Source organism: Prionailurus viverrinus, chromosome D1 (assembly GCF_022837055.1).
Source record: "Prionailurus viverrinus isolate Anna chromosome D1, UM_Priviv_1.0, whole genome shotgun sequence".
NCBI classification, from domain to species: domain Eukaryota; kingdom Metazoa; phylum Chordata; class Mammalia; order Carnivora; family Felidae; genus Prionailurus; species Prionailurus viverrinus.
Genome location: NC_062570.1, coordinates 74082105 through 74107186, shown reverse-complemented (window position 1 = coordinate 74107186; position 25082 = coordinate 74082105). Strand labels below are relative to the sequence as shown.

The 25082-nt window shown below is 48.4% G+C and overlaps 1 protein-coding gene across 10 annotated transcripts in view; it reads left to right on the top strand.

The window, feature by feature from the left end:
* The window catches only part of SERGEF (secretion regulating guanine nucleotide exchange factor), a 234926-nt gene that overhangs the window by 202462 nt on the left and 7382 nt on the right, over nucleotides 1-25082 (top strand). The window contains exon 12 of one of the 10 annotated variants that reach the window (XR_007156429.1): nucleotides 12913-12944. The exons of 8 other annotated variants lie outside the window; for them this stretch is intronic. Coding sequence is in view for 1 of the 2 variants with exons in the window: in XM_047878852.1 (XP_047734808.1) it covers nucleotides 12887-12912 (26 nt within the window). In the remaining variant the exon portion in view is untranslated. Of the gene's footprint in view, nucleotides 1-12886; nucleotides 13047-25082 lie in introns of those variants that run through there. One more of the 10 variants, XM_047878852.1, reaches the window with a different exon arrangement.

Here is a 25082-nt window from a genome sequence, read left to right as displayed (position 1 = left end):
GTGAACAGTGCTTTACAGAGCAGTGTTTGGGTTCTACAGAAGCATTGAGGAAAGCTAGACACGCTGCCTGGAGAAATCCAGGGAGGCAGAGAGGATATTTGGGCTAGGCCTTCGAAGATGAGTCTGATCTTTGCCTCATTTGGAGAGCGGGCATTGCCGGTAGAGAACAGTAGGTTAAAAGGCACAGAATCCAGGTGGCGAGGACTAAGGTGTGGGGTAGGGGAGGGGAAAGACCAGAAAAGGAGATAGGAGCGGGGTAGGGCTAGGCCTGAATGCCGTGCCAGTGCGTTTAAGATCACCATAGGCAGGGGAACCAGGGAAGGGTTTGTAGGACAGGAGTAACAATATTAGATTGGTTAGTTAGCCTTTTAGAAAAAATCACTGCCTTGATGGGCAATGGAGCTTAGGAAGCCGGAGAGTAGGAGGGAGGGATATTGGGGAGAAGGCACAGAGCTCACGGCAGAGTGGGAAAGCACGGGGTTTCTGAGCACCACAGCCTGGGCCTAAATCTCAGCTTTGCTCCCTGTCAGCTGAGTGTTGCAAGTACTTAGTCTGTACGTCCCTCAATTTCCTTTTTGTACAGTGGACGTAATAATGTGTCTACCTCAGAGGACTGTTAGGAGGATTAAACAAGAAAATGCACTTCATGGAATATTCAGTCTTAAAAAGGAAGGCAATTCTCATGCGTGTTACAACATGGATGCCCCTTTAGGGCATTATGCTAAGGGAAATAAGCCAGTCGCAAAAGGACAAGTGCTGTGTGACTCGACTCATAGGCGGGTACTGAGAGTAGTCACACTCAGAGAGACAGAAAGTAGAATAGTGGGTGAACAGGGCTGAGGAGGGGGAGAAATAGGAAGTTCTTATTTAATGAGTACAGAGTTTCATTCCGGGACAATGCAAAGAATTATGGAGATGGATGGTGGTAATGATTGCACAACAGTGTGAGTATCCTTCATACCACTGAGCTGTATGCGCTTAAAAACAGTTAACATGGCAAACTTCATGTCAGGTATGTTTTACCATAATTTTTTTTTTTTAAGAATAAGACAAAAATGCATTTCAAGTGCATGTTAGTTGATATTGTTGTGCTAGGTAAATGATGATGAGGGCCTAAATTAATACGGCAGAAATGAGGATGGAGAAGAGGAAATATCATCTGGATCTTTCTAGATAGAGCCCATAGTGCCGGGTGACAAGGAGCTATGGGCACAAGGCAGAACCACAACAGCTACTAGGACTCCACAGAGCCGCTCTGAGGACCCATGAATTTCTGCGCTATGTCCTGCAGAGGCTCGGGGCCAGAGCCAGCTGGTGCTGAGTCACCCATTGAGCCTGGTGCTGCCAGAGGCCCATCTCTGCACCCGTCTCCCAGACAACAGCAGCTGCCACATCCCAGGCATGGGTGCTTAAGGCTCTGCAAAGGAAGAGCCTCTGTCGCCCAAAATCAATCCACAGCACTCTTATGATGGTGGCCTCTCCTCCTTCACAGGGGATTGGAAAGCCTAGGTCAGAATCCCACCAGAAACCTGAGAGGAGGCAGAAGGGCCCTTCCCTTTGATCACTCAAGTTTAGGCTTGGAACGTCCATTCATACGTCTCATGGAAACCCCGCAGAAACCAATACTGGAGACATCTGTGCAGCCTCAGCCTTGCAGGAGAGGCTAAGCTGTCAGGGAGAGGCCTGAGGAGCTCCCCAATGGCACTGGGGAGACTGTTCTGCCTTTTTAGAGAGGTACTTGGTGTGGCAGTGAAGTTTTTGGGCTCCAGCTAGAGGGTTTAGGTTCACAACTCAGCTATGCCACTAACTAGTTATATGACAGTGAACAAGCATCAACTTCTCTTTCATTGCCTTAATGATAAAGGGGAGAAAGCTATTTCATGGGACTTTCGTGAAATATAATTGAGATACATACATGTAGGGCCTGATACATGATAGGTGCTTAGTAAACATGTTTTCTTTCTCTGCTGTAAAATTTTATACTTCTTTTCTTCCCTCATAACCACCCTGAAAGGAAAAATTTCTTTGTTTGCTTTTTTTGTTTTATAGGTAAGGAAATTGAAATTCTTAAAGGTTAAGAAACATGGGGCACCTGGGTGGCTCAGTCGGTTGAGCGTCCGACTTCGGCTCAGGTCATGATCTCGCAGTCTGTGAATTCGAGCCCCATGTCGGGCTCTGTGCTGACAGCTCAGAGCCTGGAGCCTGCTTCGGATTCTGTGTCTCCCTCTCTCTGACCCTCTCCCGTTCATTCTCTCTCTCTCTCTCTCTCTCTCTCTCTCTCTCTCTCTCTCTCTGAAAAATAAATAAACTTAAAAAAATTAAAAAAAAAAAAAGAAACTTGCCTAAATCCCCACAGGAAGTGGATGGTAGCTCTGAGTCCCTCTAAGTCTTTGCCCTTGTACTGGGAGACTCTGCTTGCTGTGTCTCACTCAGACTGTGATACAAGTAGGTTCATGTATGAGACCACTTCTAGAGTAGACACCCAGTAAGCTATAACCATATAGTGTTCAGGTATTATAACGGGGAAGTGTGTGTCTGGTCATGGGACTATGGCTCTCCTAGGCATCCTTTAGAAGGGAAAGAGAGAATTACATATGGATGTATACATATACATATAATGGCCTTTACATACAAAGTTATTCTTCCCTTTCTAAGGGAAAGGGAGAATTACATATATGTATGTATACATATATATGTAACATATATATAATTATCTTTATATGTAAAGATAAATATAATGTGTGTATATATATATATACACATACATATATGTATATATATATTTTCCCTTTCTAAGGGAAAGAGAGAATTAAATATGTATATACATACATGTAATATATATGTAATTATCTTTATATATAAGGATACATATATATAGTGTGTGTGTATATATATACACACACACACACACACACACACACACATATATATACATATATAATGTATACATGTATGTATAAAGTACCTTGGAAACCTCACTCATTCAAAGCCGCCTGTTAGAAGAGCCTTCCTGATAGCAGTGGATATCCATTCCTGGTTCTGTGACCTTCCAACCAGAGGATAAATAAGTTAGCAGCCTCCCTGAATTCAGCCTGGAGTGGTTGCAACACAGTCCCTACCAGGGAGGGTTTGAGAAAGGATGCAGCCTTTGAGTTGACTATCCAGTTTGCCTCTTACCAGCTGTGTGATCTTAGTCAAGTACTCAAACCTCAATTTCCTCAATCTTTAAAACAGGATTAATAAAACGAACCTGGCAGAGTTGTTTGGATTAAATGCTATAGAGCCAGACTGCCTGGGTTTGAATCCCAGCTCTGCCACTTACTAGCTATATAATATTGAGCAAGTCATTTAATCTCTCAGCACGTTGGTTTTGTCTATAAAATGGGTGTAAGCTCACTCTAGAGGTTGTGGTGAAGATTGATTAGTGAGTTAATACGTGGGAAATGCTCAGAGTAAGGCATAGTCCATTGTACATGCTCAGTAAATGCTAGTTATTACTGCTATTATCACTAGCTTTTGTCTCTCCCCAGAGTGCTGGCTGATGGTGACCATGAGCTCTAGTGGCTATTGTAAATAGGCAGACAACTCTTTTTGGGGGAGGAGAGGGGTGCACAATAGCACCAGCATCAGAGGAGGAGAGAGATCTCTGGTCTTTCAGTAGACACAGAAGACAACGCACCTGTCCTGGCAGGCTTCCTGGGGGAATATAGTACTTTTCCTGGTCCTCAAAGGAGGACCCTTTGGTCTATAATGGGTAAGGCCACTTCTCTATTTGGGATTTCATCTGAGAGGTGATGTCATTTGCTTGTCGCCACATTCCATGCCATTACCTGAGGAAGAAGCATGACCTCCAGACGGAAGCCCAGAAATAAAAGGATTAGCCTAGGTGGCCGGCAGAGTTGATTCTGGATGTCCTGACTTGGGTCACAAGTGGAACAAGGCTCTGTGAGACAGATTTCCCAATCAGGGTATCAAGAACATGATCCCCTGACAGTGGCTGGCTGGGCTTGTGAAGCAGGAGCAGTTTTTGACTGCACAGTCACCTCTTCACCCGGTGTGTCAAACATCATCATTTCTTACGTATGCCTTAACATGTTGGGAAGTGCTGCTCTGGAGGCCATGCCTTTGAGATGATAAGCAAGATAGTGACCAAGTGGAAACTGCCAGAAGTTCAAATGACAGGAAGCAAAGATGCATGTCCCAACCCCTTGGAGAAAGAGAGGAATTATTAGAATCAGAAACCTCATCTTGGCTGCCCTGCCTGCTTGTAGATGTGTTTGGGATTGCCGGATTCTTTCTTTCCAGTGCCCCTAGCATTTAGTAAACTTCCACCTGCAAATCCCACCCTGCCTCTGCTGCACGAATGAGAACTGAGGAAAGAGGTTCTATCCATCCTGGGCTAATGCTGTTCCGGGGGAGGATTCTCCTGCTTCCCCAGAGACACAGCAGGGGTGAGAGGCCTTGGGTGGGGAAAGGGCAGCCCGAGGAGGAAGAGCAGAGCAGAGGCTGCTTCCTCTGTCACCAGCCCAGAGAAAGCAGCCCCTTTAGGGAGAACATAATCTACCCACTCCGCAGCAGGAGCCAAATAGAAACCATCTCTGGCCTGGATCTGTCTTCAGGAGAAAGACCACTCATGGAATAACAGAATCCTCTTCTTCCCCTGACACTCAGAGCTCAGGTTTAAAAGCAGTGGGACCCTGAAGTATTTATGCAGACCTAAATCCAAAATCAGATACTGATCCCAGGGAAGAATGGAGATCCTAAAGACCACGTTCTTGCAAAAGCAGGTTATCCTGCTTGAATGAGCAAACCTGTTCATACGCCAGTGCTTGTTGGTGTTAACTGCATCCCCGTGGAGAAGTCCGGAATCAGCAACACTATTTATGAGGAATTCTTGTCCCAGCATTGTTCAGAGAAATTCTACTTCCTCATGCTCTGTGATGAAACTGATAAAGCGTGGGCTTTGGGGTCTCCTGTACCAAGTGACTCGACTCTCTGAACCTCAGTTTCCTTATCTGTAAGCAAACGTCCGAATAGCAGAACCTACCTGTCAGGTCTTCTGGACAATTAAATGAAATAAACTAGATGAAGATACCCAACCACACATGTACTCATGTATTAGTTGGGGTTCTTCAAAAAAACAGAACCAATAGGACCAATCAATCCTATAGATTGATAGATATCTATAGGACTTAGATTTAGTTCATTCAGTTGATTAGACAAGGCCCACCACAACTGATTGTCAATGTTAATCACCTCTCAAAAAAATGCCTTTACAGCAGCATCTAGACTAGTGTTTAACCAAACAACTGGTTGCCATAAGCTAGCCAGGGTGGCACAGAGTTAACCATTACACCATGAAAGGGTTAGGGTTCTCAATAAAGACATTTCCCTCTCTCTCTCCTTTTCAAAGGCATTGCTGAGGTCTGAAGAGACTTCACTCAGTGACACCTCTGGCATGTGGGCCTGGAAGCTGTTAGAATCTGGGCAATGGGACCTGTATGTCCCTCTTGTCTCTCTCAGATCTGTTTCTACTGACTTCACACCCTAGGGAATCAGTGTCTCTACTTCCTGAGCCAAGTCCTGGAGTAGCCTTCGTGATTTTCCACTGAAGTCTGCATTCGGAGCCATACCAGTTTTCCTCTGTATTCTGTCCAGGTTGTTTCTGATCCACTTCTCTAGTATTTGCAAGGTTGTGTTCATTCTTTTTTTTTCTGGGCTTGGGTCAGAAGACCTGGGCAAGACTGTTTTACCTGCCAGGATGGCCTTACTGCCATGGGTTGGTTAGCAGTGATGGAGAGGCTGCAAGGAAAGGCTTGGTGGGCTAGTAAGAGTTAACTTCCTGCCTAGAATGTTTCAGGTGGCATTCTGCCTGGAAGTAGAGAGCTGGACTCCATTCCATCTCAGAGATTTATACATCGCAGGTGATCCAAAGTGCTTCTCAATTTAATGGAATGTGGCATTGCTTTTGCCAAAGAATGCCTGGATGGGACTTCTAAGGCAGCATACATTTAGGGAAAAATCTCTTGACTAGGAATTAGACCTGGACCCTGCTTTGCCACTACTTCCCCCTTCCCCTTGTGATCAAGGGCAAGTCACTTCCTAAATTTAGGCCTCAGCTTTCTCTTTCACAGAATCCTGGAAACAACACTATACCTTATCTTGACACAAATACCAACTTACAGCCTTTAGAGCATCTTTACGATTGGTCATCTCGCGTTCCTCATGCCCACCTTATAAGGTAGGCAAGATACATGTATGGAAATGGACTGTTACCATTTTGTAGACAAGGTTCAAAGAGATTAAATGACTTATCTAAGTTCACACAGACAGGAGGTGGTATGGCTAGAATTGAACCCAGATTGTTTGGAGATACTCTTTTGACTATGGTAACATCTATGGAACTGTAAAAGAGAGTACACATTAAATAGATAGAAAACCAGTGTGGGGGGGGGGGGGGAGGGGACCCAGTGGGAAGGACAGCAGCATCAGAGAGGGGGTGACACTGCCGTCATGCTCCCAAAATACCCAAGGCTTTGGAGGGCCAACCTAGTCTCAGTGCACTCCCATAGACTGAAGGAGGGTTGGTCTCTACTCAAATTAAAATGTTTTCTCGTGCTATTGATTCAATTCAGAAAATATTTATTGAGGCTTTATCACAGACCAGGCTCTCTATTGGGGGGCAGAATAAGTAAGCAGAAGTATAATGCAAAGTAGACTGTCAACTTCTGCAAGCAGAAGTATAATGAAAAGTTTTATATTTGAAATGTAAACAGAAGGGTTCGCATTTCCAGTGGAAGGTGTGTGCGATTGAGTCATCTTGGGGAGATGAAGGCAAATACAGCTGAGCCCGGGAGGATGAAGCAGGATTTGACCATCGGGAAACAGAAGGGGGAAAGGGGTCTCTGCCTTGCTCTCCCTTCTTGGCCCCCTGCAGTAGCCACCACTGCTGTGGTGGGACAGGAAGCCAGCTGCCACAGCCTGTTTGCTATAGGACCTGGCCAGCACCAGCCCCGAGGAGCCTCTACCCTTGCTCGTCAGATTTGATGCAGTGCCTGAAGCGTATAGTGCAAAGCAAGAGAGCTTGTGCCTGGCAGCTCTTGGAAGAGTACACAGTAGGAGGGGAGGCACAGGGGGCCCTTGGCAGGGGAACGGGCGGCTTGGAAGGAGGTACCTTTTTTAGTGATTGTGCCTACCCCTCCTAAGGGCCTGGGAGGCTGAGCTATTGCTTTGCATGTGTGATGTTAGACTCAGAGTGTTTTGTGTCTTTATTTTAAAACTGGCATCTCAGTCTCCTGTGCAGTTTTCTGTCAGCTCGTTGCCATGGAGAAGTCGGTTGGGGCTGGAAGCTCTTGTCCCTATCTGTGTCAGCATTTCTGGACCTGCCAGCTGCCTTGTGCCCTTCTACAGATGGAGGGGGCGCAGGACCCTACTTGCTGGGCAGACCCTTTCTCTGCTGCATCCCGATTGCCTTTGGGGCAGAAGTTTCATTCATCTGTGTACTGACTCAGCAACACTGTAGGGACAGCCTTTGTGGGCCAGGCATGGCGCTGTGCTCCACAGGCACAAAGATGACTGTGGCTGGGGACGCACACATCTTCGGGCAGGACCCTGCCAGCCAGTCCTTTCTTGTTCTGTTCCTCAACCTCATTCTTTCTTAGAATGTGAAGGACTGTGTTAGCTTCTCTTCCATTCTTTATAACTGCTCATTTAGAATCTCCCTGGAAGTTCCTACCAGTCTACGTGCTTCTGGATCTCATTTCCTCTCCGTGTCTCCAGCACCCGACTCAGGACCTCAGGCCAAAGAGGGGCTCCCCCAGGAAGTATCTGTCCAATGGAGTCCTTTCTCAGACTCTCAGGGTGTCTGTCTGTCCTTTCTTCTTCTCTTCTGAACCCAGAGGCAGTGTGGGTGGCAGCATGAGCCAGGGGAAAAAGGAAGGACTTTGGAACCAGATAACTCTATGCTTGAGTTTTGGCTCCACCTTTTTCTGGCTGTGTGATCTCAAGCAAGTGGCTTCTTCACTTGGAGCCTTCACTTGGAGCCTTAGTCAAACATAATACTTGTCTTTAAACCTGAATTGCCCAGCAGTCAGCAATTGAGTTTTGACATTTTAAAAAACAGAGTAGTAAGTATTGGTGGCCATTTAACCCTACTGGGTGCTCTCCTTCCACACCCATGTGAGACCCAGTTGATAAAAGTTTCCTTACGGAGAGCCCTGGAGCTGTGTTCTGGCTGGGACCCCGAGGTATGGTATGACCTGATTAAATCTCTTTCCTTACCAAGACCTCAGATTTTGTATTTGAAAAAGCCGGGAATTGGATTGGGTGATCCTGAAGAGTTCTTTTAAATTTTTTGTTTGTTTGTTTATTTATTTTTGAGAGACAGAGAGAGATAGAGCACGAGCAGAGGAGGGGCAGAGAAAGAGGGAGACACAGAATCTGACGCAGGTTCCAGGCTCTGAGCTGTCAGCACAGAGCCCGATGTGGGCTTGAACCCACGAACTGTGAGATCATGACCTGAGCCAAAATCGGACGCTTAACCGACTGAGCCACCCAGCGGCCCCTTAAAGAGCTCTTTTAACTCTAAAAACCTGAAAATTCAACTTTAAAAGAAAAACCTTCCCACAGCTGGTGTGACCATCATCACCAGTGCCCCTAGGTTGGAGGCTAGCCTTAGTGTGACCCCTTCTGCCAGTCTCTCAAGCTACTCTCCCAGGAACCTCTGCACTTGGAATGCTGGCATTGGATGCAGAAATCTCTTTTGGATGTACAAGTCCTTTTGAATGCATCTTCTCTGTCCCACCCGAATCCAGAGGCTAGTCTTGGCTTGCGTCCCAGGAACAGTGGAGAATTGCTGGAAGGAGGGTTATTTTTCCTACTTCACCCGTGTCTTACTTTTCCTCAAGACCTGTGGCCCTCCTGAGACTGGCTTACTGAGGGTTATATTTCCTCAGCTACCTGCAATCTAGGGCTCTGTGCCAGAGGAGAAGAGATACAGGAGTCAGTGCCCTACCAATGTCATAGACCCCAATCTGTGTTATGGACAAGCAAAACAAAGCAGAGCTATAAAGCCTCATAAGAGGCTTGTCTAGGGAATGTACCTGGTCCTAGTCCATTAGTCCTTCTGCCTTGGGCAGATTCTTCCCTTCTCCAGTGCCCGGTGTCCTCTTCGTTAGAATTGAGAGGGTTGGGCCAGGGATCTCCCTTCCTGCTCTGGAACTTCTATTCTAAATTCTGTAGCTCAGTGAAGGAGTGTTTGTTGTAGACTATCTAGAGGAAGGAGGACTTGAACCGAGCCTTGAAGGCTAGCCTAGGATTTGGACTCACCTAGGAGAAATGGTTGAAGACCTTCCTGACTGGAAGAAATGGAAGGAGAAATAGTTGGAGCCTATAGAGCATAGGTCAGGGTGAAGCAGGGTGGGAAGCCCTCCTGGTCAAAGCAGAGGGTTCATGTGGGTCATGAGGAGAGAGAGCAATGTTGGAGGAGGTAGCAATCTCTGAGGGCCCTCATCCCCAGGGACGTTGGGTAGCAGTGGTACCTAAGGACAGAGAAGCAAACAAGGTGGATTAAGACCAGGGCTCTCTCCCTATCTGGGGGCCCCAGCCTAATGCTTCTCATGAAAGAAAGAAAGACCTCCACCAAGAAGGCACTAGGAGAGGTCCAGGTCCTTTCCTTCTCACTTCAGCCAACAGGTTCTTGGTTTATAGGATCAGGGCAGGGTGTGGAAGAGAAAGTCTTCCCGAATAGTGCCCTTCTTTCATGGTCTGTTCCTCCCCAGAGTGTTCCTGGAGCCAGGGTGACTGTGTCCTTGGAATTGGATTCTAGATCCATCTATGAGGCTTATGAAGCCAGTAGTCTCATATCCTAGAACCTGGCTTTGACCTCCATCCTCTGGCTAAGGCTGTCTGACTCCTGTCACCCCTCTGTACCACGGCTTCACAGATGCCAGGCCCTCTTGGTCCTGCCTCCTTGCTTTCTCTCCTGCTGCCTCTCTTCTGCATCCCGCCACTTCTAGATAATGCAGGCTTTGTTCATCCTCTTTCTCCTGGACTCTGCCTCTGCCTCCAAGCAGATCTTCTTGTAGTCCCTCCTCCATGTTCAGTCTAAGTGCTCCCTAAATGTTATCCACTGTGACAACAGCGACAATGATGATGACTGTTATTATCCAGATTTTGCTTCTGAAGCACAGCTCTGATTCTGCTACTCCCTTGCTCAAAAGTCTTAGTGGCTTCCAATAGCTGTTGGATAAAGTCCAAAATCTTTAGTCAGGCATTTTGAGGATTATATTAACTGAGCCATCTGCAGTGAAATGCCCCCTACCTATCATTCCAAATTTCTTTCCTTCTACTGCTTTTTGCTCCTCTTCCCCCAAACTGAACTACCACCATTAGCTCTACAAGCCCATCTACTTCCCCAGCAAGGCCTTTGTTCGAATTGTTCTTCCTACTCAGAAGACCCTTCCTCCCCCTCCCTTAATTTTCTTTTTCCATTGGGAAGTCTCCTCATATTACCTAGACTCTATATTCCTAGATGGTTCATTCTGTATCCCTGATTGCATCTATCAAGGTAAACTCAATAAATGTTTTTTGAGTGACTAGAAAGACCTAGTTTAGCTCCCTGTTTTGAAGCAAGCTTGAAATTAGGGACGTTGGAATTAGGGGAGCTCAGTCATCAAGGCCTGTCCAGCCAGGCCTCAGTGCCTATGAAATTCTTTGAAGGGATCTGGAAGTTACCCAGTGTCTGTGGGCACATATTCAGCCAGCTCCACATGCTCATGGTTCCTCTATGCTGCATCCAAGCAAAGTGGTAGGAGAGGGTAGAAACCCAGGGGAATCATACTAGCTCTGGAGTTGGCTCTTGCTAGGTCAGGATAGGGGTCAACCATCCAAGTTGTAGGGGCCTGTATGATCCTTGGAATGCATCCTGGAGGGTCTATTTGGGGTCCTCCAGCAGGAGGGTGAGGAGTCTGACAGCAGGAATCTTAAGGTAATTATCCTAGGGCATTCATATTCCAAGGGGATCCAGCCAGACATCAACTTAGGGGACAGATACATGGTTCAGGCCCTTAGGTGGTGAGATGGCAACAAAGTGTAGGCAGAGTGTCCGGGTCCTGCCCATCCAGCTACATCTAACTCAGACCCTCTAGCCTCAGAAACCCCCAATTTGGGGGTCACTAATCCTTTGGGCATTTCCAGTGGGTGTCAGTGGGGAGGCTGTCAGAGGGAAATGGGCTTTCTGGTCAGGATTGACTTGGAAATAGGCATGACCTCAATTTGGCAATACCTTCTTCTTGTCTTCAGTTCCCTTAGGCGGGCAGGACTAGGGGAGGCAGTGGCTGATGTTTGCCAGGCCTGGAGGTGAGTCCTATCTCTTGTCCTGGTTCACAGTCTGGCTCACCAGGCCCTTGCCTCCATTTCAAACTCAGGCCATGATCTAGCCACCTCTGGCCCACTGTTTGGAAAAGTCAATCTCAGGCTGATACTCACTGCCTATAAATGGTGTGGAATTAGGCTAATCAGTGACTCTTAATTCCCCAACAAATGCTAGTGCTGTGCTAATTGCCAGGGTCCACGCAGGCAGATCCCAGGCTGGCGGCATCAAACAAGAGAAGTGGTAATTTGGGGGCTGGAGTGGGGGAGGGCCTGCTTTGTTGGCTGAGCCAGTTAAAAACCATATTACCCCGAGTGAGCCATAGTGCAGAGAGCCAGGGCCTGGCCTCCTTATCAGCCAGCAGCCCCTTAAGTGGCCCACAAGTGTGTTTGCAAGAGCTGAACCTAAGCACCAGTGGGGCAGTTTCTTGGCCATTAATGGGATTTTTTTTTTTTTTTTTTTTTGGTTCATCGAGAAAGATTCCACCAGCAGCCTGGCATGGCACTGCCAGGGCAGCTCATTGGGGATAAAGCATCCTGAACCTAGGTCTGCTGTAACCATGGCAACATGGCATTCCAGACTCTCCAGGCAACCTTGCTGGCATCTGCTGCTGTGAAAAATTCAGATGGAGAAGGGCCACTGCTCTTTCTCCAGTAGAGACAGAGGAAATTGTGAAGACAGGGAGCCACGCACCAAGGACTAGATATTAAAGGAAAATGCTGTTCCATTGGTATGGAGGCATCTTTTTTTCTTTCCTTTTCCTTTTTTTTTTTTTTCTTTTTTCATATGGGAGCTTTTTTTTCTTAATTTTTTTAAAACTTTTTTTACATTTATTTATTTTTGGAAGACAGACAGAGCACAAGTCGGGAAGGGTCAGAGAGAGAAGGAGACACAAAATCTGAAGCAGGCTCCAGGCTCTGAGCTGTCAGCACAGAGCCCGACGCGGGCCTCGAACCCACAAACTGCGAGATCATGACCTGAGCTGAAGTCAGACGCTCAACCAACTGAGCTACCCAGGTGCCCCAATATGGGGGCTTTTTTTAAAAATTATTTTTAATGTTGGGGTGCCTGGGTGGCCCAGTTGGCTAAGCATCCAACTTCAGCTCAGGTCACGATCTCAGAGTCTGTGAGTTTGAGCCCCACGTCGGGCTCTGTGCAGACAGCTCTCATGAGCAGGGGAGGGGCAGAGAGACAGGGAGACACAGAATCTGAAGCAGGCTCCAGGCTCTGAGCTATCAGCACAGAGCCCAATTAGGGGAGCAAAGACATTGGTTTGGTGGGAGAAAAGACGTTGGTGGAGGTAGACGTGTTAGCCACGCCTTTCTGAAACTTGCTGCTTTGAGCCCTATCTAAGCAAAAGCCTGACCATGGCCTCACTCCACCTAGACAGTGTCTTATGCCTTTCTTTCCTGAAGTATGGGAACTGATTGCCACCCCTCACCCCTCACTTTAGGTGGGCATTTCTCATTTTCTGTCTTGACTCACAGTGTTTGCCTTATCTCTTGTACCCACTAGAATCATTGAAACTCTGCATTTCATAGGGGAACTGAGATCCAGAAAGGAAGATGCTTGCCTAACGTTATCGGAGACACAGAGTCCGTGGAACAAAGGGATTAAGAACTTAGGATCTGGAAACAGACTGACCTTGGTTTGAGTCCTGGCTGCACCATTTAGTTTTCAGGTGAGCCTGAGCCCTACCTTCTAGGAATCCTGAACACTCCTGCCCAACTAGGGTATGACAGGTGTGAAATGAGAGAATGGAAGTAATACAAGAGATTCCTGGAATGTTGTAAGAGCTCAGGAGGTGTTGGTTATTAAGAGATGGGAAATTCCTTAAAAATGAGGACTATCTTATTCATCTTTGCCCATTCCTCCTTCTTTCCTTGTACACATGGGGCACTCAGAAAGTACTTTATTTGCAGTTGGTATTAGAAGGATGTTTGTTGATGGGATGAAGGCCCAGAAAAACTGTCCACATTGACAGGCTCTACACTCCTGTCAAATGTGTTCAGCTTTGGTGCTGTTTGGTCTCCATAGGACTGGAGTCAGGCCCAGAGTCCTATGCAGCTCAGCCTGCAGAGTAAAGTGACCTGCCCATTCAGGTCCCATATCCAGTTGCCCGTGGTCCAGCACTTATACTTCCCAGGATTGTTGTTGTTTTTTTGAAGGACAGGAGTAGATTCCTTCAACCTTTGGGGTATATGGTGTTAATGGTAACTAATATATAGCTTTATAACATACAAAGGTTTCTATTCCCTCTCACACAAGCCTCACTGTAGCGTGGAATTGTCAGGAGCACTATCCCTATGTTGAGGATGAAGTCACTGAGGCCCGGTACCAGGGAGTGGCTGGTCTAGAAGCACACAGCAGGAAGAGCTGGAGCAGGAGCATGGTCCCATCTTCTGACTTCAGGTCTGGTGGTCCCCCAGATGAAAGCTCTTTGGGTCCATATTTCTTCAGTGGGACTGAGCATTGGGATGTGATCCCCATGAGGTAAGGAGCTCAGAGCTTGGAGTCAAAATGCCTTGATTTTGGTCATGACCCTGTCACAAGGGTGCAGCTCCTAAGTGAGCCACCTCTCTTCTAGACATGCTTTCTTCCTCATCCTCCTGCTTTGGGTTTATTGTGGGGCTGAGGGTGCTTTGGAAAGTCTGAAACTCCAGTTGAGTGACTAGGGAGAGGGGCATTGTTTTCGGCAAATGACATCTCCATGAGCCACCTTGAGCTCAGCAAGACTGCGGCCTCAGCACGTCTGGATGTGCTATGGAATGACAGACAGCCTGGGTATGTTGGAAGCTACACTCCACTGTCCTGAAACATTAACCATCAGAGCTAGAAGGGCTCTTGGAGATCAGTAAAGCTTGTGCCTTCAGTTTATAGGTGTGGAAACAGAGGACCTGGGAAGGATAGTGACTCACCCAAGTCCCCAAGTCCATGCTGAGTCAGTGGCAGAGCTGGCCCCATGCTCCTCCCATAGAGCCATGCTGCCCATACCCTGCAGAGCTTGACATTTGCCCTTGCTCAGAGTGCCTCACCTGAATTCATTTTATTTTTTTTAATGTTTTATTTATTTTTGACAGAGAGACAGAGCATGAGCAGGGGAGGGGCAGAGAGAGAAGGAGACACAGAATCCGAAGCAGGCTCCAGGCTCTGAGCTGCCAGCACAGAGCCCGATGCGGGGCTCGAACTCACGGACCGTGAGATCATGACCTGAGCCGAAGTCAGACACTTAGCCGACTGAGCCACCCAGGCGCCCCAACCTGAATTCATTTTAAAGCAGCAGATAAAGACTTAAAAGTTTTTGGAAGAATTTTGTATATCAGTATTTTCAACAGTTTTTTAAAAATCTTTTATTAGTATATGATCAATGAAGAAATTTTGGATAATAGACAAGTGTTCCACTTAGAAGATAACAAACCGAGTAATATCCTTTTTTTTTTAACATTTATTCATTTATTTTGAGAGAGAGAGAGAGAGAGTGTGTGTGTGTAGGGGAGGGGCAGAGAGAGGAAGAGAGAATCTCTATGCTGTCAGCACAGAGCCCAGTGCAGGACTCGAACTCATGAACCGTGAGGTCATGACCCGAGCTGAAACCAAAAGTCGGACGCTTAACCAACTGAGCCACCCGGGCTCCCCAAACTGAGTAATATTCTTCAATCTCAGAAATACCCCTGTGGGCAGGTTGCTGTCTTTCAGATGAAGGTTTCAGAGCGATGGCTTCCCCAACCCCTGTAACACCTTCTGGAAGTTTAGCTACAGAAAGTAGGAGAGTAACATTTACAGAGGCCTCTAAGGACTGCATTTAGTTCTATGACTTCCGAAGTAGTTACATATACTAGTGGTGGTGATGGTGGTCAGTGTCTGCAGAGTCTTTTCCGGGTAACATAGCACTTCTTCACAGGTGTTTTCGTTTGATTTTTGAGCATTAGAAGAATCCTGTCAGGGAAAACAGGTATCCTTTTCCCATCTTGCAAATGAGAAAGCCCTGGAGAGATTAACTGGCCCAATATTACACATCTAGTAAGTAGTAGAGCTACTGACTTCAAATGAATACTTGCATAAAGAAAGCAGAAGGCGCCTCCTAAATATTTGTGAGCGAATGAATGAATGAATATTTGACTTCCCTTCTAGGGAAGGTGCTAGAAATCCCTGGGACTCGGAGGGGGGGTGGCTTCAGACTGTGCTCTGGGAAGCTCTAGGATGCTGTGGAGCCAGTGGGAGTGGAGGGGGGCTGAGCACATGGGGCTCTGAGCCCATCACCCCTGCTCTAACCAGAGCAGCTTCAGTGTTGCCTGTTTTGTCCCCTGGGAGACTGAAAACAATTTAGCTAGTCTGACTCCTACATCAGGCGTTCATCATCACCTCCAAGGGAGACCCTGACGGCTGGTTTGACGGGGCACCGGGACCCTGTTAACAGATGCAGCACGAATAGTTGTCAGTCTGTGGTTTGAGAAACAGTGGCCAACTACCTAGAGTCGGGGGAGATAAGAGTCAGGAAGAAGCAGAGTTATGGCCGGTCATGCAGCCCATAGGTGCATAGGCTCCACCAGGAGTCTAATCCTCTGGTGCTTCATCCACTGCCCTTCCCCCTGTGCCGCAAGGCAGCTGAGCCAGGAAACAAGTGACACAGTGGAGAATAACTGCTATAGAGAGGCTTCCGTAGCAATGCTCAGTGGCTTGCGCCTGTCAGGACACCTCAATCACTGACTGAGATCTCAGCTAGAACTTGTGTGAAGTGTTATCTACTTGCTCCATGCAAGGGGTCTTGGGGGATGGCCAGAGAGGAGGGATGTCATGCTTGTGTCATGTGCCCCTGCACTGGGGATCCTCCTAAATGTACTAACATCTGGAAGTAAGGAGGGCTGGGAACCGGATCCTGGGCAGGAGGCACAAGGCCACCCCCGCAGCAGCTGGGGAGACAGGGGAGGGAACAAATGTGGACCAAGTGTGTATCACAGGACAGACTCTGTGTTGGGTACTCTACACATATGTTCCCAGGGGGAAAAAGAAGGTAAAGGAAAGATGACTATCCTTATTTACATATGAAGAAACCGAAGCTCAGGTATACACAGTAGGTGTCAAGCAAGATCAAATCCAAGCCTGTCTGGCTCCATAGCTACTGAGCAACAACAATGGTTTGCATATTTCTGGCCCATCCAGTGAGCACTTGAGATACATGCTGCCCAGTGGGCTCCTCTTGGTCTTGGGAGGGGGAGAGGGTCTGCCTGCAGGCCACTGAGTAGGTGGGGGTCCTTATTCAGAGCTTGGACAGACTTGGCCAGGCCGAGTTAGCCAAAGGTTGAGTCTGTCCAGTCATTACCTATAATGTCTCTCTTCCCCACAGCTGAGGCTGCAGGCACTCTACAAATTGCGTGTGCCTTCAATACAGGCTGCCCTGGCTGCCCCCTCCACATATACCCGTACAGTGTTCCTTTTGATGGTGACCCCTGGGGACAGCCTACTCAGCTCTTTGACTGGGCTTTCCCGTCAAGGGAATGGGCATTCCCAAGGGAATGGGGCAAGTGACGCCTGTTTATTCCTAAAACAAATATTTATTGAGCACCTTTTATATACCTATAACTATTCTCAGTGATGGGGTTGCAGCAGTTGAACAAAATGAAATTTTTGCTCTCATGAAGTTTTTCATTTCTTAGTGGAGAGACCTAAATATATGATGGGGTGTTATGTGACAGGAAAGAAAATAAAACTGGGTGAGAGGAGAGATGGATGGGGTTGACTGATCAGGGAAGGTTCTCTGAGAAGGTGAAAATTAAACTAAGACCCAAATGAAAGGAGGTAGGATGCCATGTGGATACCCAGAGAAGAGTGTTCCAGGCAGAGGGAGCAGACCCATGTGAAGCTGAAAGCATGGCTGACCAGTTAGAGGAACAGTAAGGAAGCCACTGTGGCTCAGGAGGAGTGAGTGGGGAGGGGGGCGGCGACAGCAGGCATCAGAGAGGTAGCTGGGACCCAGATGGTGTGGAACTGTATAGGTCAAGGACTAGACTTTGGATTTCCTTCTGAGCTAGGGTGCCACTGGAAGATTTGCACCCTGGGGACACATGCCCGGCCTCTACCTTAGAGCTTCTAACCCCCTCGTCTGGGAGGGGAATCTGTCCCTTTGGACTGAGCCCACAGGAGGCTGAGTAGTCCCATCAGGGATGTGAACAGCCACGCAGGCAGGGAGCCCAGCGGGACTCACCAGACCTCCCTAGCTGCGGTTGTGTGTTCTTCTAGGGCCAGGGCCACAGGGCCTCTCAGAGCTGCCTCCTTCACAGGCCCTCATTTCGGGTGGCCTCACACTCCCTAGGAATTAGAACATGTTCCAGAGAGAGTCTGGCAGCAGGGCTGCAGCATTTCTCATGCTGTGCAGACCCCGCATCCTCCGGGATTGCAACTTCTCCCGCTGACACCCGCCCCAGGCGAGGAGCGCTGGCTGGTGTGTCCCAGCCCAGCAGGCCACTCCCAGGCTGAGGGGAGGGTGCTGCTTCCCACAGGACTGGCGGGAGACCTTGGGCCGGTTGGTTGTAATTATCCAAAAGGGCAATTTTGCTTCCAAATGTTACACATTTTTTTATGAAGTAGGGACATTCACAAAGGCCTGTGAGTATGCATCATCCCAGTCATGCACTTCCTTCAAGAAAAAAAGAAAAGCAGAAGCTAGAATTCAGCATGACGAAGGCACCAAGTCAGGCCCCATCGAGTCATGAGCACAACATTACCTCTGGAGCTGCCCACTGTTCACCTGGTGGCTCCTGCGGTTGTCATCCTCAGTTTCCCAGTTCTCACTCAGGTTGGTAATCCCGTAGGCTCACCAGAAGCCTGTCTTTGGGGACGTATTCATTCATCCATCCATCCATCCATCCATTCACGTCTAGTAGGCACTTCCACCTTAAAATGTCCACAACAGAACTCCATTTGCTCCCTAAGCCCAGCCCTCCCCCAGGCTCCTCCACCTCATAAATGGCACTACTGGCTGCCATCGCTCAACGAATCCCCGTCACTCGCTCCCTGTGTCAATCCGTCAACAGGTCCAAACACCCTACTATCAGAGTAGAATAAATCCGTCCATTTCTGCCCATTCCCCTGCTCCCAGCCCACTCCATCCTGCCCCCTCACGCCAGGTCCTCTGCCAGGCAGGAGCCTCCTGAAAGTCTCCCTGTGTTTCCCCCTTCACAGAGCAGCCTTTTCAAACGTAAGTCAGATCTTCTCACTCCCTGCTTAAAACTCTCCAGTGGCTTCTCAGCATCCTCAGAATAAACTCCTGACTCCTCACCAGGCTTCCCTTCCCTCTCAAGGCCTGCCTCTCCCCAGCTCTCTCGGCCCCACACACATAGAACGGGCAGAACTTCCCGCTCTGGGATTTTATATTTATCATTGTCTCTGCCTGGAAAGCTCTTCCTCCAGGTGCTTGTAGACCTGGCTCCTTCTCACCCTGAGGTTGGCTCAGAGGCCACCTTATTGGAGAGGACTTCCTGACCACCTGTCCTTTCAATCATATTATTCCATTTTGTTTCTTTATAGCTCTTTATCACTAGATGCATCCTGTCGATTTGTGTCTGCTTGCTTGTTGTTGCCTCAGTAGAATGTACGCCCCTGGAGGACACGGGCCTGTGTCCTGTTCACTTCTGTATTCCTCCTGCTAGAGCCGTGCGTGAACCTTACGGGCACTCTTATGGGAGGAATAGCTATTCCTCCACTCATGCGTTCACTCTGCTGGATAAAACCATAAATAAATAGGTGGAGCACAGAGGACCTAGGGCAGTGGAACTGTTCTGTCTGATGCTATAATGGTGGATACATGTCATCGCATATTTGTCAGAGCCCATAGAATGTACAGCAACACCAAGAGTGACCCCTAATGTAAACTGTGGGACTTTGGGCCCTAATGATGTGTCAAGGTGGGTTCATCGATTGTAACAAATGTACCACTCGGGTGCGGGCTATCGATAGTGGGGAAGCAGTGAGTGTATGGAGACCGGGAATTTTCTGTACTTCATGCTCAGTTTTTCTGTAACCTGAAACCGCTCTAAAAAAATTAAAGTTTTCTTAAAAGGAAAAAAAAAATACATTAATGTAAATTTAAAGGATTAATCCCTTAGTTTTTTCCTCTTTTGTACTATTGTATTTTCTTTCTTTCTTTTTTGGCTGTCATGGAGTTCAATAAAAATTTACTATCTGAAAAAGAGAAGATAAGTAAGAGACAGGCTCTATCCCAAAGGGGTTTGATCCTTCTGAAGAGTTGGCATGTGTCCCTGACCTAGCACTCGTACTGTGTGGGGGCCTAGTTGCTGTGTGCCAAATACATCAACCTGAATTGGGTACAGCACCAAACACAGAGCAGACGCTCATTAGTAAGTGATTGGAAAGCAAGGGAGAATTCCTTCTCAGGTTTGTGTCATCCAGTCGTGGCTCCTCTCTAGAGCCCTAATCTTCTGATCTGCCTATAGATTCTTCTGCCCCAGACCCTCTCACCCCTACCCCCACTGTTATGCTAACGCCCAGCCTCTTCTCACGCACACTGGTGATTCCCAGACAGGCACAGGGAGGAGAACAGCGTAGGGAGGCTCTGTTGGTGACCAGGACCCAGGAATGGCAGCAGTCCCACTGCCCCTGGTCCCAGAGCTGCATCTGTGCCCCTGACCTTCCTCTAGTGCCCCTTGGGGCATTCAGTAAGACAATAATGGAGACAACTTGAAAGTTCTGGCCAGGTCCAGAACAGAAGCACATAGCCCAGGCCAGGGGACGCAGTATAGCTTCTCATGCACGGTTTAGGAGTCCGCAGACCGGGACTCCAACACAGCTCCTGTGGCCTCAGCTAAACTGATAGAGGCTGCCTCCAGGACAAGGTATACGTCCAGAGGGGTGTATTGTCTCTAGAGAGCTGTGGCCAGCTCTGGGAACACACTTAAAAAGGGATGATGGCAACCTGGAACCTATTGAGAGGAGGGTTCCTGGCTGGCTGTGAGGACAGGCCAGCAGCTTGTCACCTCCAGTGAAGAAATCATAGTACTTGAAACGCTTACCAGGAATTGAACTCCAGAGCTGCCACCCTATGCCCTTAACACTCCACCCACCAGGTCCAGACCCCTGCTGGCAGGACCGGGCTGCACACCAGGCCTACTCATTTCAGGACCTCTCTGTGATCACAGAGTGTGATCCCAATACCATCTTGCCAGGGCTGCTCTGTTCAACGGGATGGAGTCATGCAAAAGCCCTGGCACCATCCGTGGCCGTAGTAGGCCCTCGAGAGGGTTAGTTGCCTTTTCTCTTCCCTCTCTCAGTGCAGCCAGGAAGCCCAGAAAGCCAGCAGTTCCACAGAGAACACAGCACTCAGAAAGACAGTCTGGGGGGAGGATTTCAGTTGTTTATAAAACAGGCCAACACGTTTCCACCTCGTAAGTTCTAAATCCATCATTCCTAGCTCCCTAGATCTAAGAATAGTCACCCAGTGGAGCCAACGTGCCACGTGCCACGGCACGCTCTCTGCGCAGGTGACTGGGAAAATGTGGCCACGGCAGCCCCAGCACCTCCTGCTCCGGGGTGGGGGGAAGTGGGGGCAGAAGGCTGGCCTCTGCCTCTCCCAGCTGAGCTGTTTCTGAACCTCTTCCAGACTCTCATGTTCTCTTCCATGCAGTGTTGATCCAAATACCTTCCTCACTGAGCTGCTCCAACCATCACATGCAGTGCCCAAAGTGATCCAAAGGGAGAGGCGGAGAGCAGTGGGAAGGTGTGTAGGTGAGGACCTCAGCACAATACTGCCCCACTCTGGGCCTCAGTTTCCTCTTGCGTAACGGGACAGAGACTGACAAAGAACTGGACAACTTTTTGAGATACGGGGTTTTAAAAGAGGTTCTAAAGCAGCCCCAACATTGCAGCCTCAGAATAAGACTGATGAGGGTAAACCCAGAAACTCAGTATGTTTCTGTTTATCATCTGAACCAAGGCCATTCGTCTGTCTTGTCAGAGGGAGCCAGCCTGAAGGCCTGGGCCCTGCTTTCGGCCTCACCTTCCTCCCTCTCATACACATCTACACCCACCCACACTGCCACACAAGCTCTCCATGGCCAGAGGGACTTTTGATTTGTCTCACCCCAGACTCTGCCCACCGTAAGAGGGCCCGTGCCAACTGGGGGCTCAGAACCTCCAGCAGAAGACCACCTGCTGCTCTTCTGGGCAGCCTCCTAGCCATCCCAGCCTTCTTCCTGATAGTGAGCTACAGTCGGCCTACCCATGGCATCTCCTCCCCACATCCACAGGTTCTCTTTTGCCCCTTCAGGAGAGAACGAGGCAGCTCTGTTATCTCACTGGCCATTTATTCATTCAGTTCATTCGTTCGTTGGTTCATTCATTTATTCATTTGTTTGTTCATTCCCACAACAGGTATTTGAGTACTAATAGGTGCTGAGCACTGTTTAGGTGCTGGGATATGGCAGCATACAAAACTGAGTCCCTTCTTTTGAAGAACTGATAAACAGTAAAAAATAAATAAATAAAGCAGATGAGACAGAGATGGGGAGGGTTGTAGACTGCTATTTCATACAGAGTCGTCAGGGAAGGCCTTTCAGATAGATAAGGTGGCATTTGAACAAATACGTGCACAACATGAGGGAATGAACCTGTGTATATCAGGGCAAGAGCATTCCAGACAGCAGGAATAGCAAGTGCAAAGGCCCTGAGGTGATTACTGTTTGAGGAACAAGAAGTCAGTGTAGCTGTTCTGATGTCAGTAGGGTGGAACACATGGGACTTGAGGTCGGAGAGGAAGCTGTTGTTTATCTGAGTAAGAGGAGAAGCCATTGGAGCATTCTGAGCAGAGCAGTGCCATGTCTGACTTGGGTTTCAATGGGATCACGCAGGCTCTGTGTGGAGGACAGATGACGAGAGGCAATAGAGGCAGCAGAGGAACCAGTAGGAAGCCCTCAGAGTTCTAGTATGAGGTGATGGGGCTGGTGAGAAGTGGCTGGTTCTGGCTATGTTTTGAATGTTACCTTCCTAATTCCTTCTTCCAGAGGCCCTTATCTTTTCTTCCATGTAGCACCCAGCCCTCCTCCTCCTTGCTTTCAGCCCTCACCCCATCTCCCTTTCTCAATGCATTCTCAGCACTTCCATGGATCCTGGTCTGGAAGGGCCCCTAGGCCAGCCTGCTTCCACTTACAGCCTTCCCTGAGGCAATTTGGGCCACAATCCCAAAACTTCCCTAGAGTGATTCTGTGGGTGAACAGCTCCACTTTCTGATTCTGGAACGGCTCTTTCCTGCTGCCTCAGCTCCTGCCTGAGGGCATCATGGGCCCTGGAGAGTGATGGATAGACTGGTTATTGAAAGGGTCCTGCACTGTCAATGCCTCTTCCCTCAGCCTGGCCCCATGAGGCCATTGTCCTCACAGCCATTCTCATGGCCATTCTCTGTAGGAACTGCTTTTCTGGGCAGCGTGACTGGGGTCAGAGACTTGCAGCTCTCTGTTCTTGAGACCTATGGCCAGCGGGCAGTTCTGGCCACAGACGAGGGAATAAAGGCAAGCAACCAGGCATACAACTGAGGTTGATGGCACCCAATTTCAGCATTAGGTGTGTTCCCCTTCTTGCTACTCTCTAGACAGAACAGGGGGCTCAGAAAGACTAGATGCATACATAATCTGAGTGCCTATCCCATGTGCCTAAGGACTACTTGATGAGTGTGCCCTGTTCTCAGCACCCAACTCCAATCCCAGCTCACAGACTGGTGAGACAAGTGCAAATATAAATACCTGTAGAACCAGGAGGGGTGTGGTGTGTATGCTTAGAGGATTCTGGGTACTAGGAGCTCAGACAAAGTGAAATTAATAGCCTTCCCACAGCCCAGTGGGACCCAGCCCTATGCTCAGCCACCATTCACTTCTGCAGCAAAAGGATGACACTGGGATCAATGAAAGCAGCTCAGAGTGGGCAGATTTCAATGGATACCCTCTATTTAAGACTGGTGAACTCCTGGAGCACCTGGGTGGCTCAGTCGGTTAAGCATCCAACTTCAACTCAGGTCCATGAGTTCAAGCTCTGTGTCAACCTCTCTCTCTGCCCCTCCCCTGCCTTCTCTCTCTCTCTCTCTCTCTCTCTCTCTCTCTCTCTCTCTCTCTCAAAAATGAATAAATGCTAAAAAAAAAAAAAGTTAAATAAACCTTAAAAAAAATTGGTTAACTCCTACTCATCCTTCAAAACCCAGCTAAGAATGAACCTCTGAAACTTTCAGTGACACCCATCTCCTTTCTCCAACAGAGCATACCATCCTCTCCTCTATGCTACCTCTGTCCCTTAGGAACACTGTTATTTTTTAAAATGTATTATTGTCAAGTAAGCTATAGTTTTGTGTGTGTTTTTTTTTTAAATCATCATCCTTTGTTACTACTTCTTAAAGTATTTGAACAAACGACAAAATCTTGGCCACCTTTCCCCTCCATTTCTCCCTCTGTTGCTCAGAGATTGTTCACAGTTGGGGATGTATTCTTCAAGTTCTGTACCTATAGAAATATATAGGGGATCTACATAAGTTGAATCATACTCTGTGTTGTTCTGCAACCGATTTTCTCTCTAGAATGTCTTAGATATCTTGATATCAGGCCATAGAAAGCTATCTCATTGTTTTTAGTAGCTGGGTAGTAGGTCGAGCCATCCTTTCTTTAAACACTCCTTTATAGATGAGTATTTGGGGGCTTCCCCCAGTCTTTTGCAGTGAACACTGTTGTGTGTGGCTCCTTGTGCACACATGCCATTGGCCCCCATAATCATCCTTCTCATGGTTGTCTTCCCCAGTGGACCGGGAGCCCGGGGGCAGAAACTGAATTTTCCTCATCTAGGTCTTGTGTCCAGCACAGGGCCAGGAAGAAGAGCTTCCACATAAATGGACTTGCCTGAGCAAATCATGACTGTGTGAAAGGCCTGGGTGAATTCGGGGAGGGACTCTTGATTTGTCTCAGCCCAGACTCTGCCCACCGTAAGAGGGCCCGTGCCAACGGCCGGGGCTGTTGCCTGCGGCCAAGCCTGCGGGGCTGGCACAGAGCACTGGGAAAGAGGGGTGATGCAGCCAAGAGGAACAGAGGGCTTGGAGAGCCAGCTGAGAGTCCTGGTCTTGGTCACCTTGGTGGCAGGAGACAGGAGGTTGTCCACAGGAGGACCTAGTCCTTGCTGTGCTTCAGCCTGAGTCCCCCACCCAGGCCAGCTGCCTCTGCGTAAAGGATAGAGTAGCTGTTGTAATTGTCCAGGCAAGAGAGCGTGAGGACCTGAACTAGACCCAAAACACTATATGAGGCCTGAATTCTGGGTTCTTCCCTCGCCATTCCTCGCTCACAGCAGGACCCTAGGGATCACCCTGGCAATTATGGCCAAAGGGGTGGGATCCACGTGAGTTTGGTGGCTGGACACTCAGAAGTTTTTCCCAATTTTACCCAGCTCCAGGGCCAGCTGTGGCCACAATGACATTTACCAACTTCCTGAATCCAGAGCCTTCTCTGTGAGGCTACTCAGACCTCACCCGTCCTCTCTCTGCCTGGTATTGCAGAAGACCAGCCTCTCCTGATGCTCTAAGTCTTTGTGAGGCCTTTGACAGGAGACAAGGGGAACCATTAGTTGCCTGACTTTTTGCCCACATTCTTCCTCCCTTCCCCAGCCCACTAGATGCAGGAGGGGCAGGGCCTTATGTGGCTTCCTCAGGCCTGGGCCCCAATGCTCACAAGGGCTC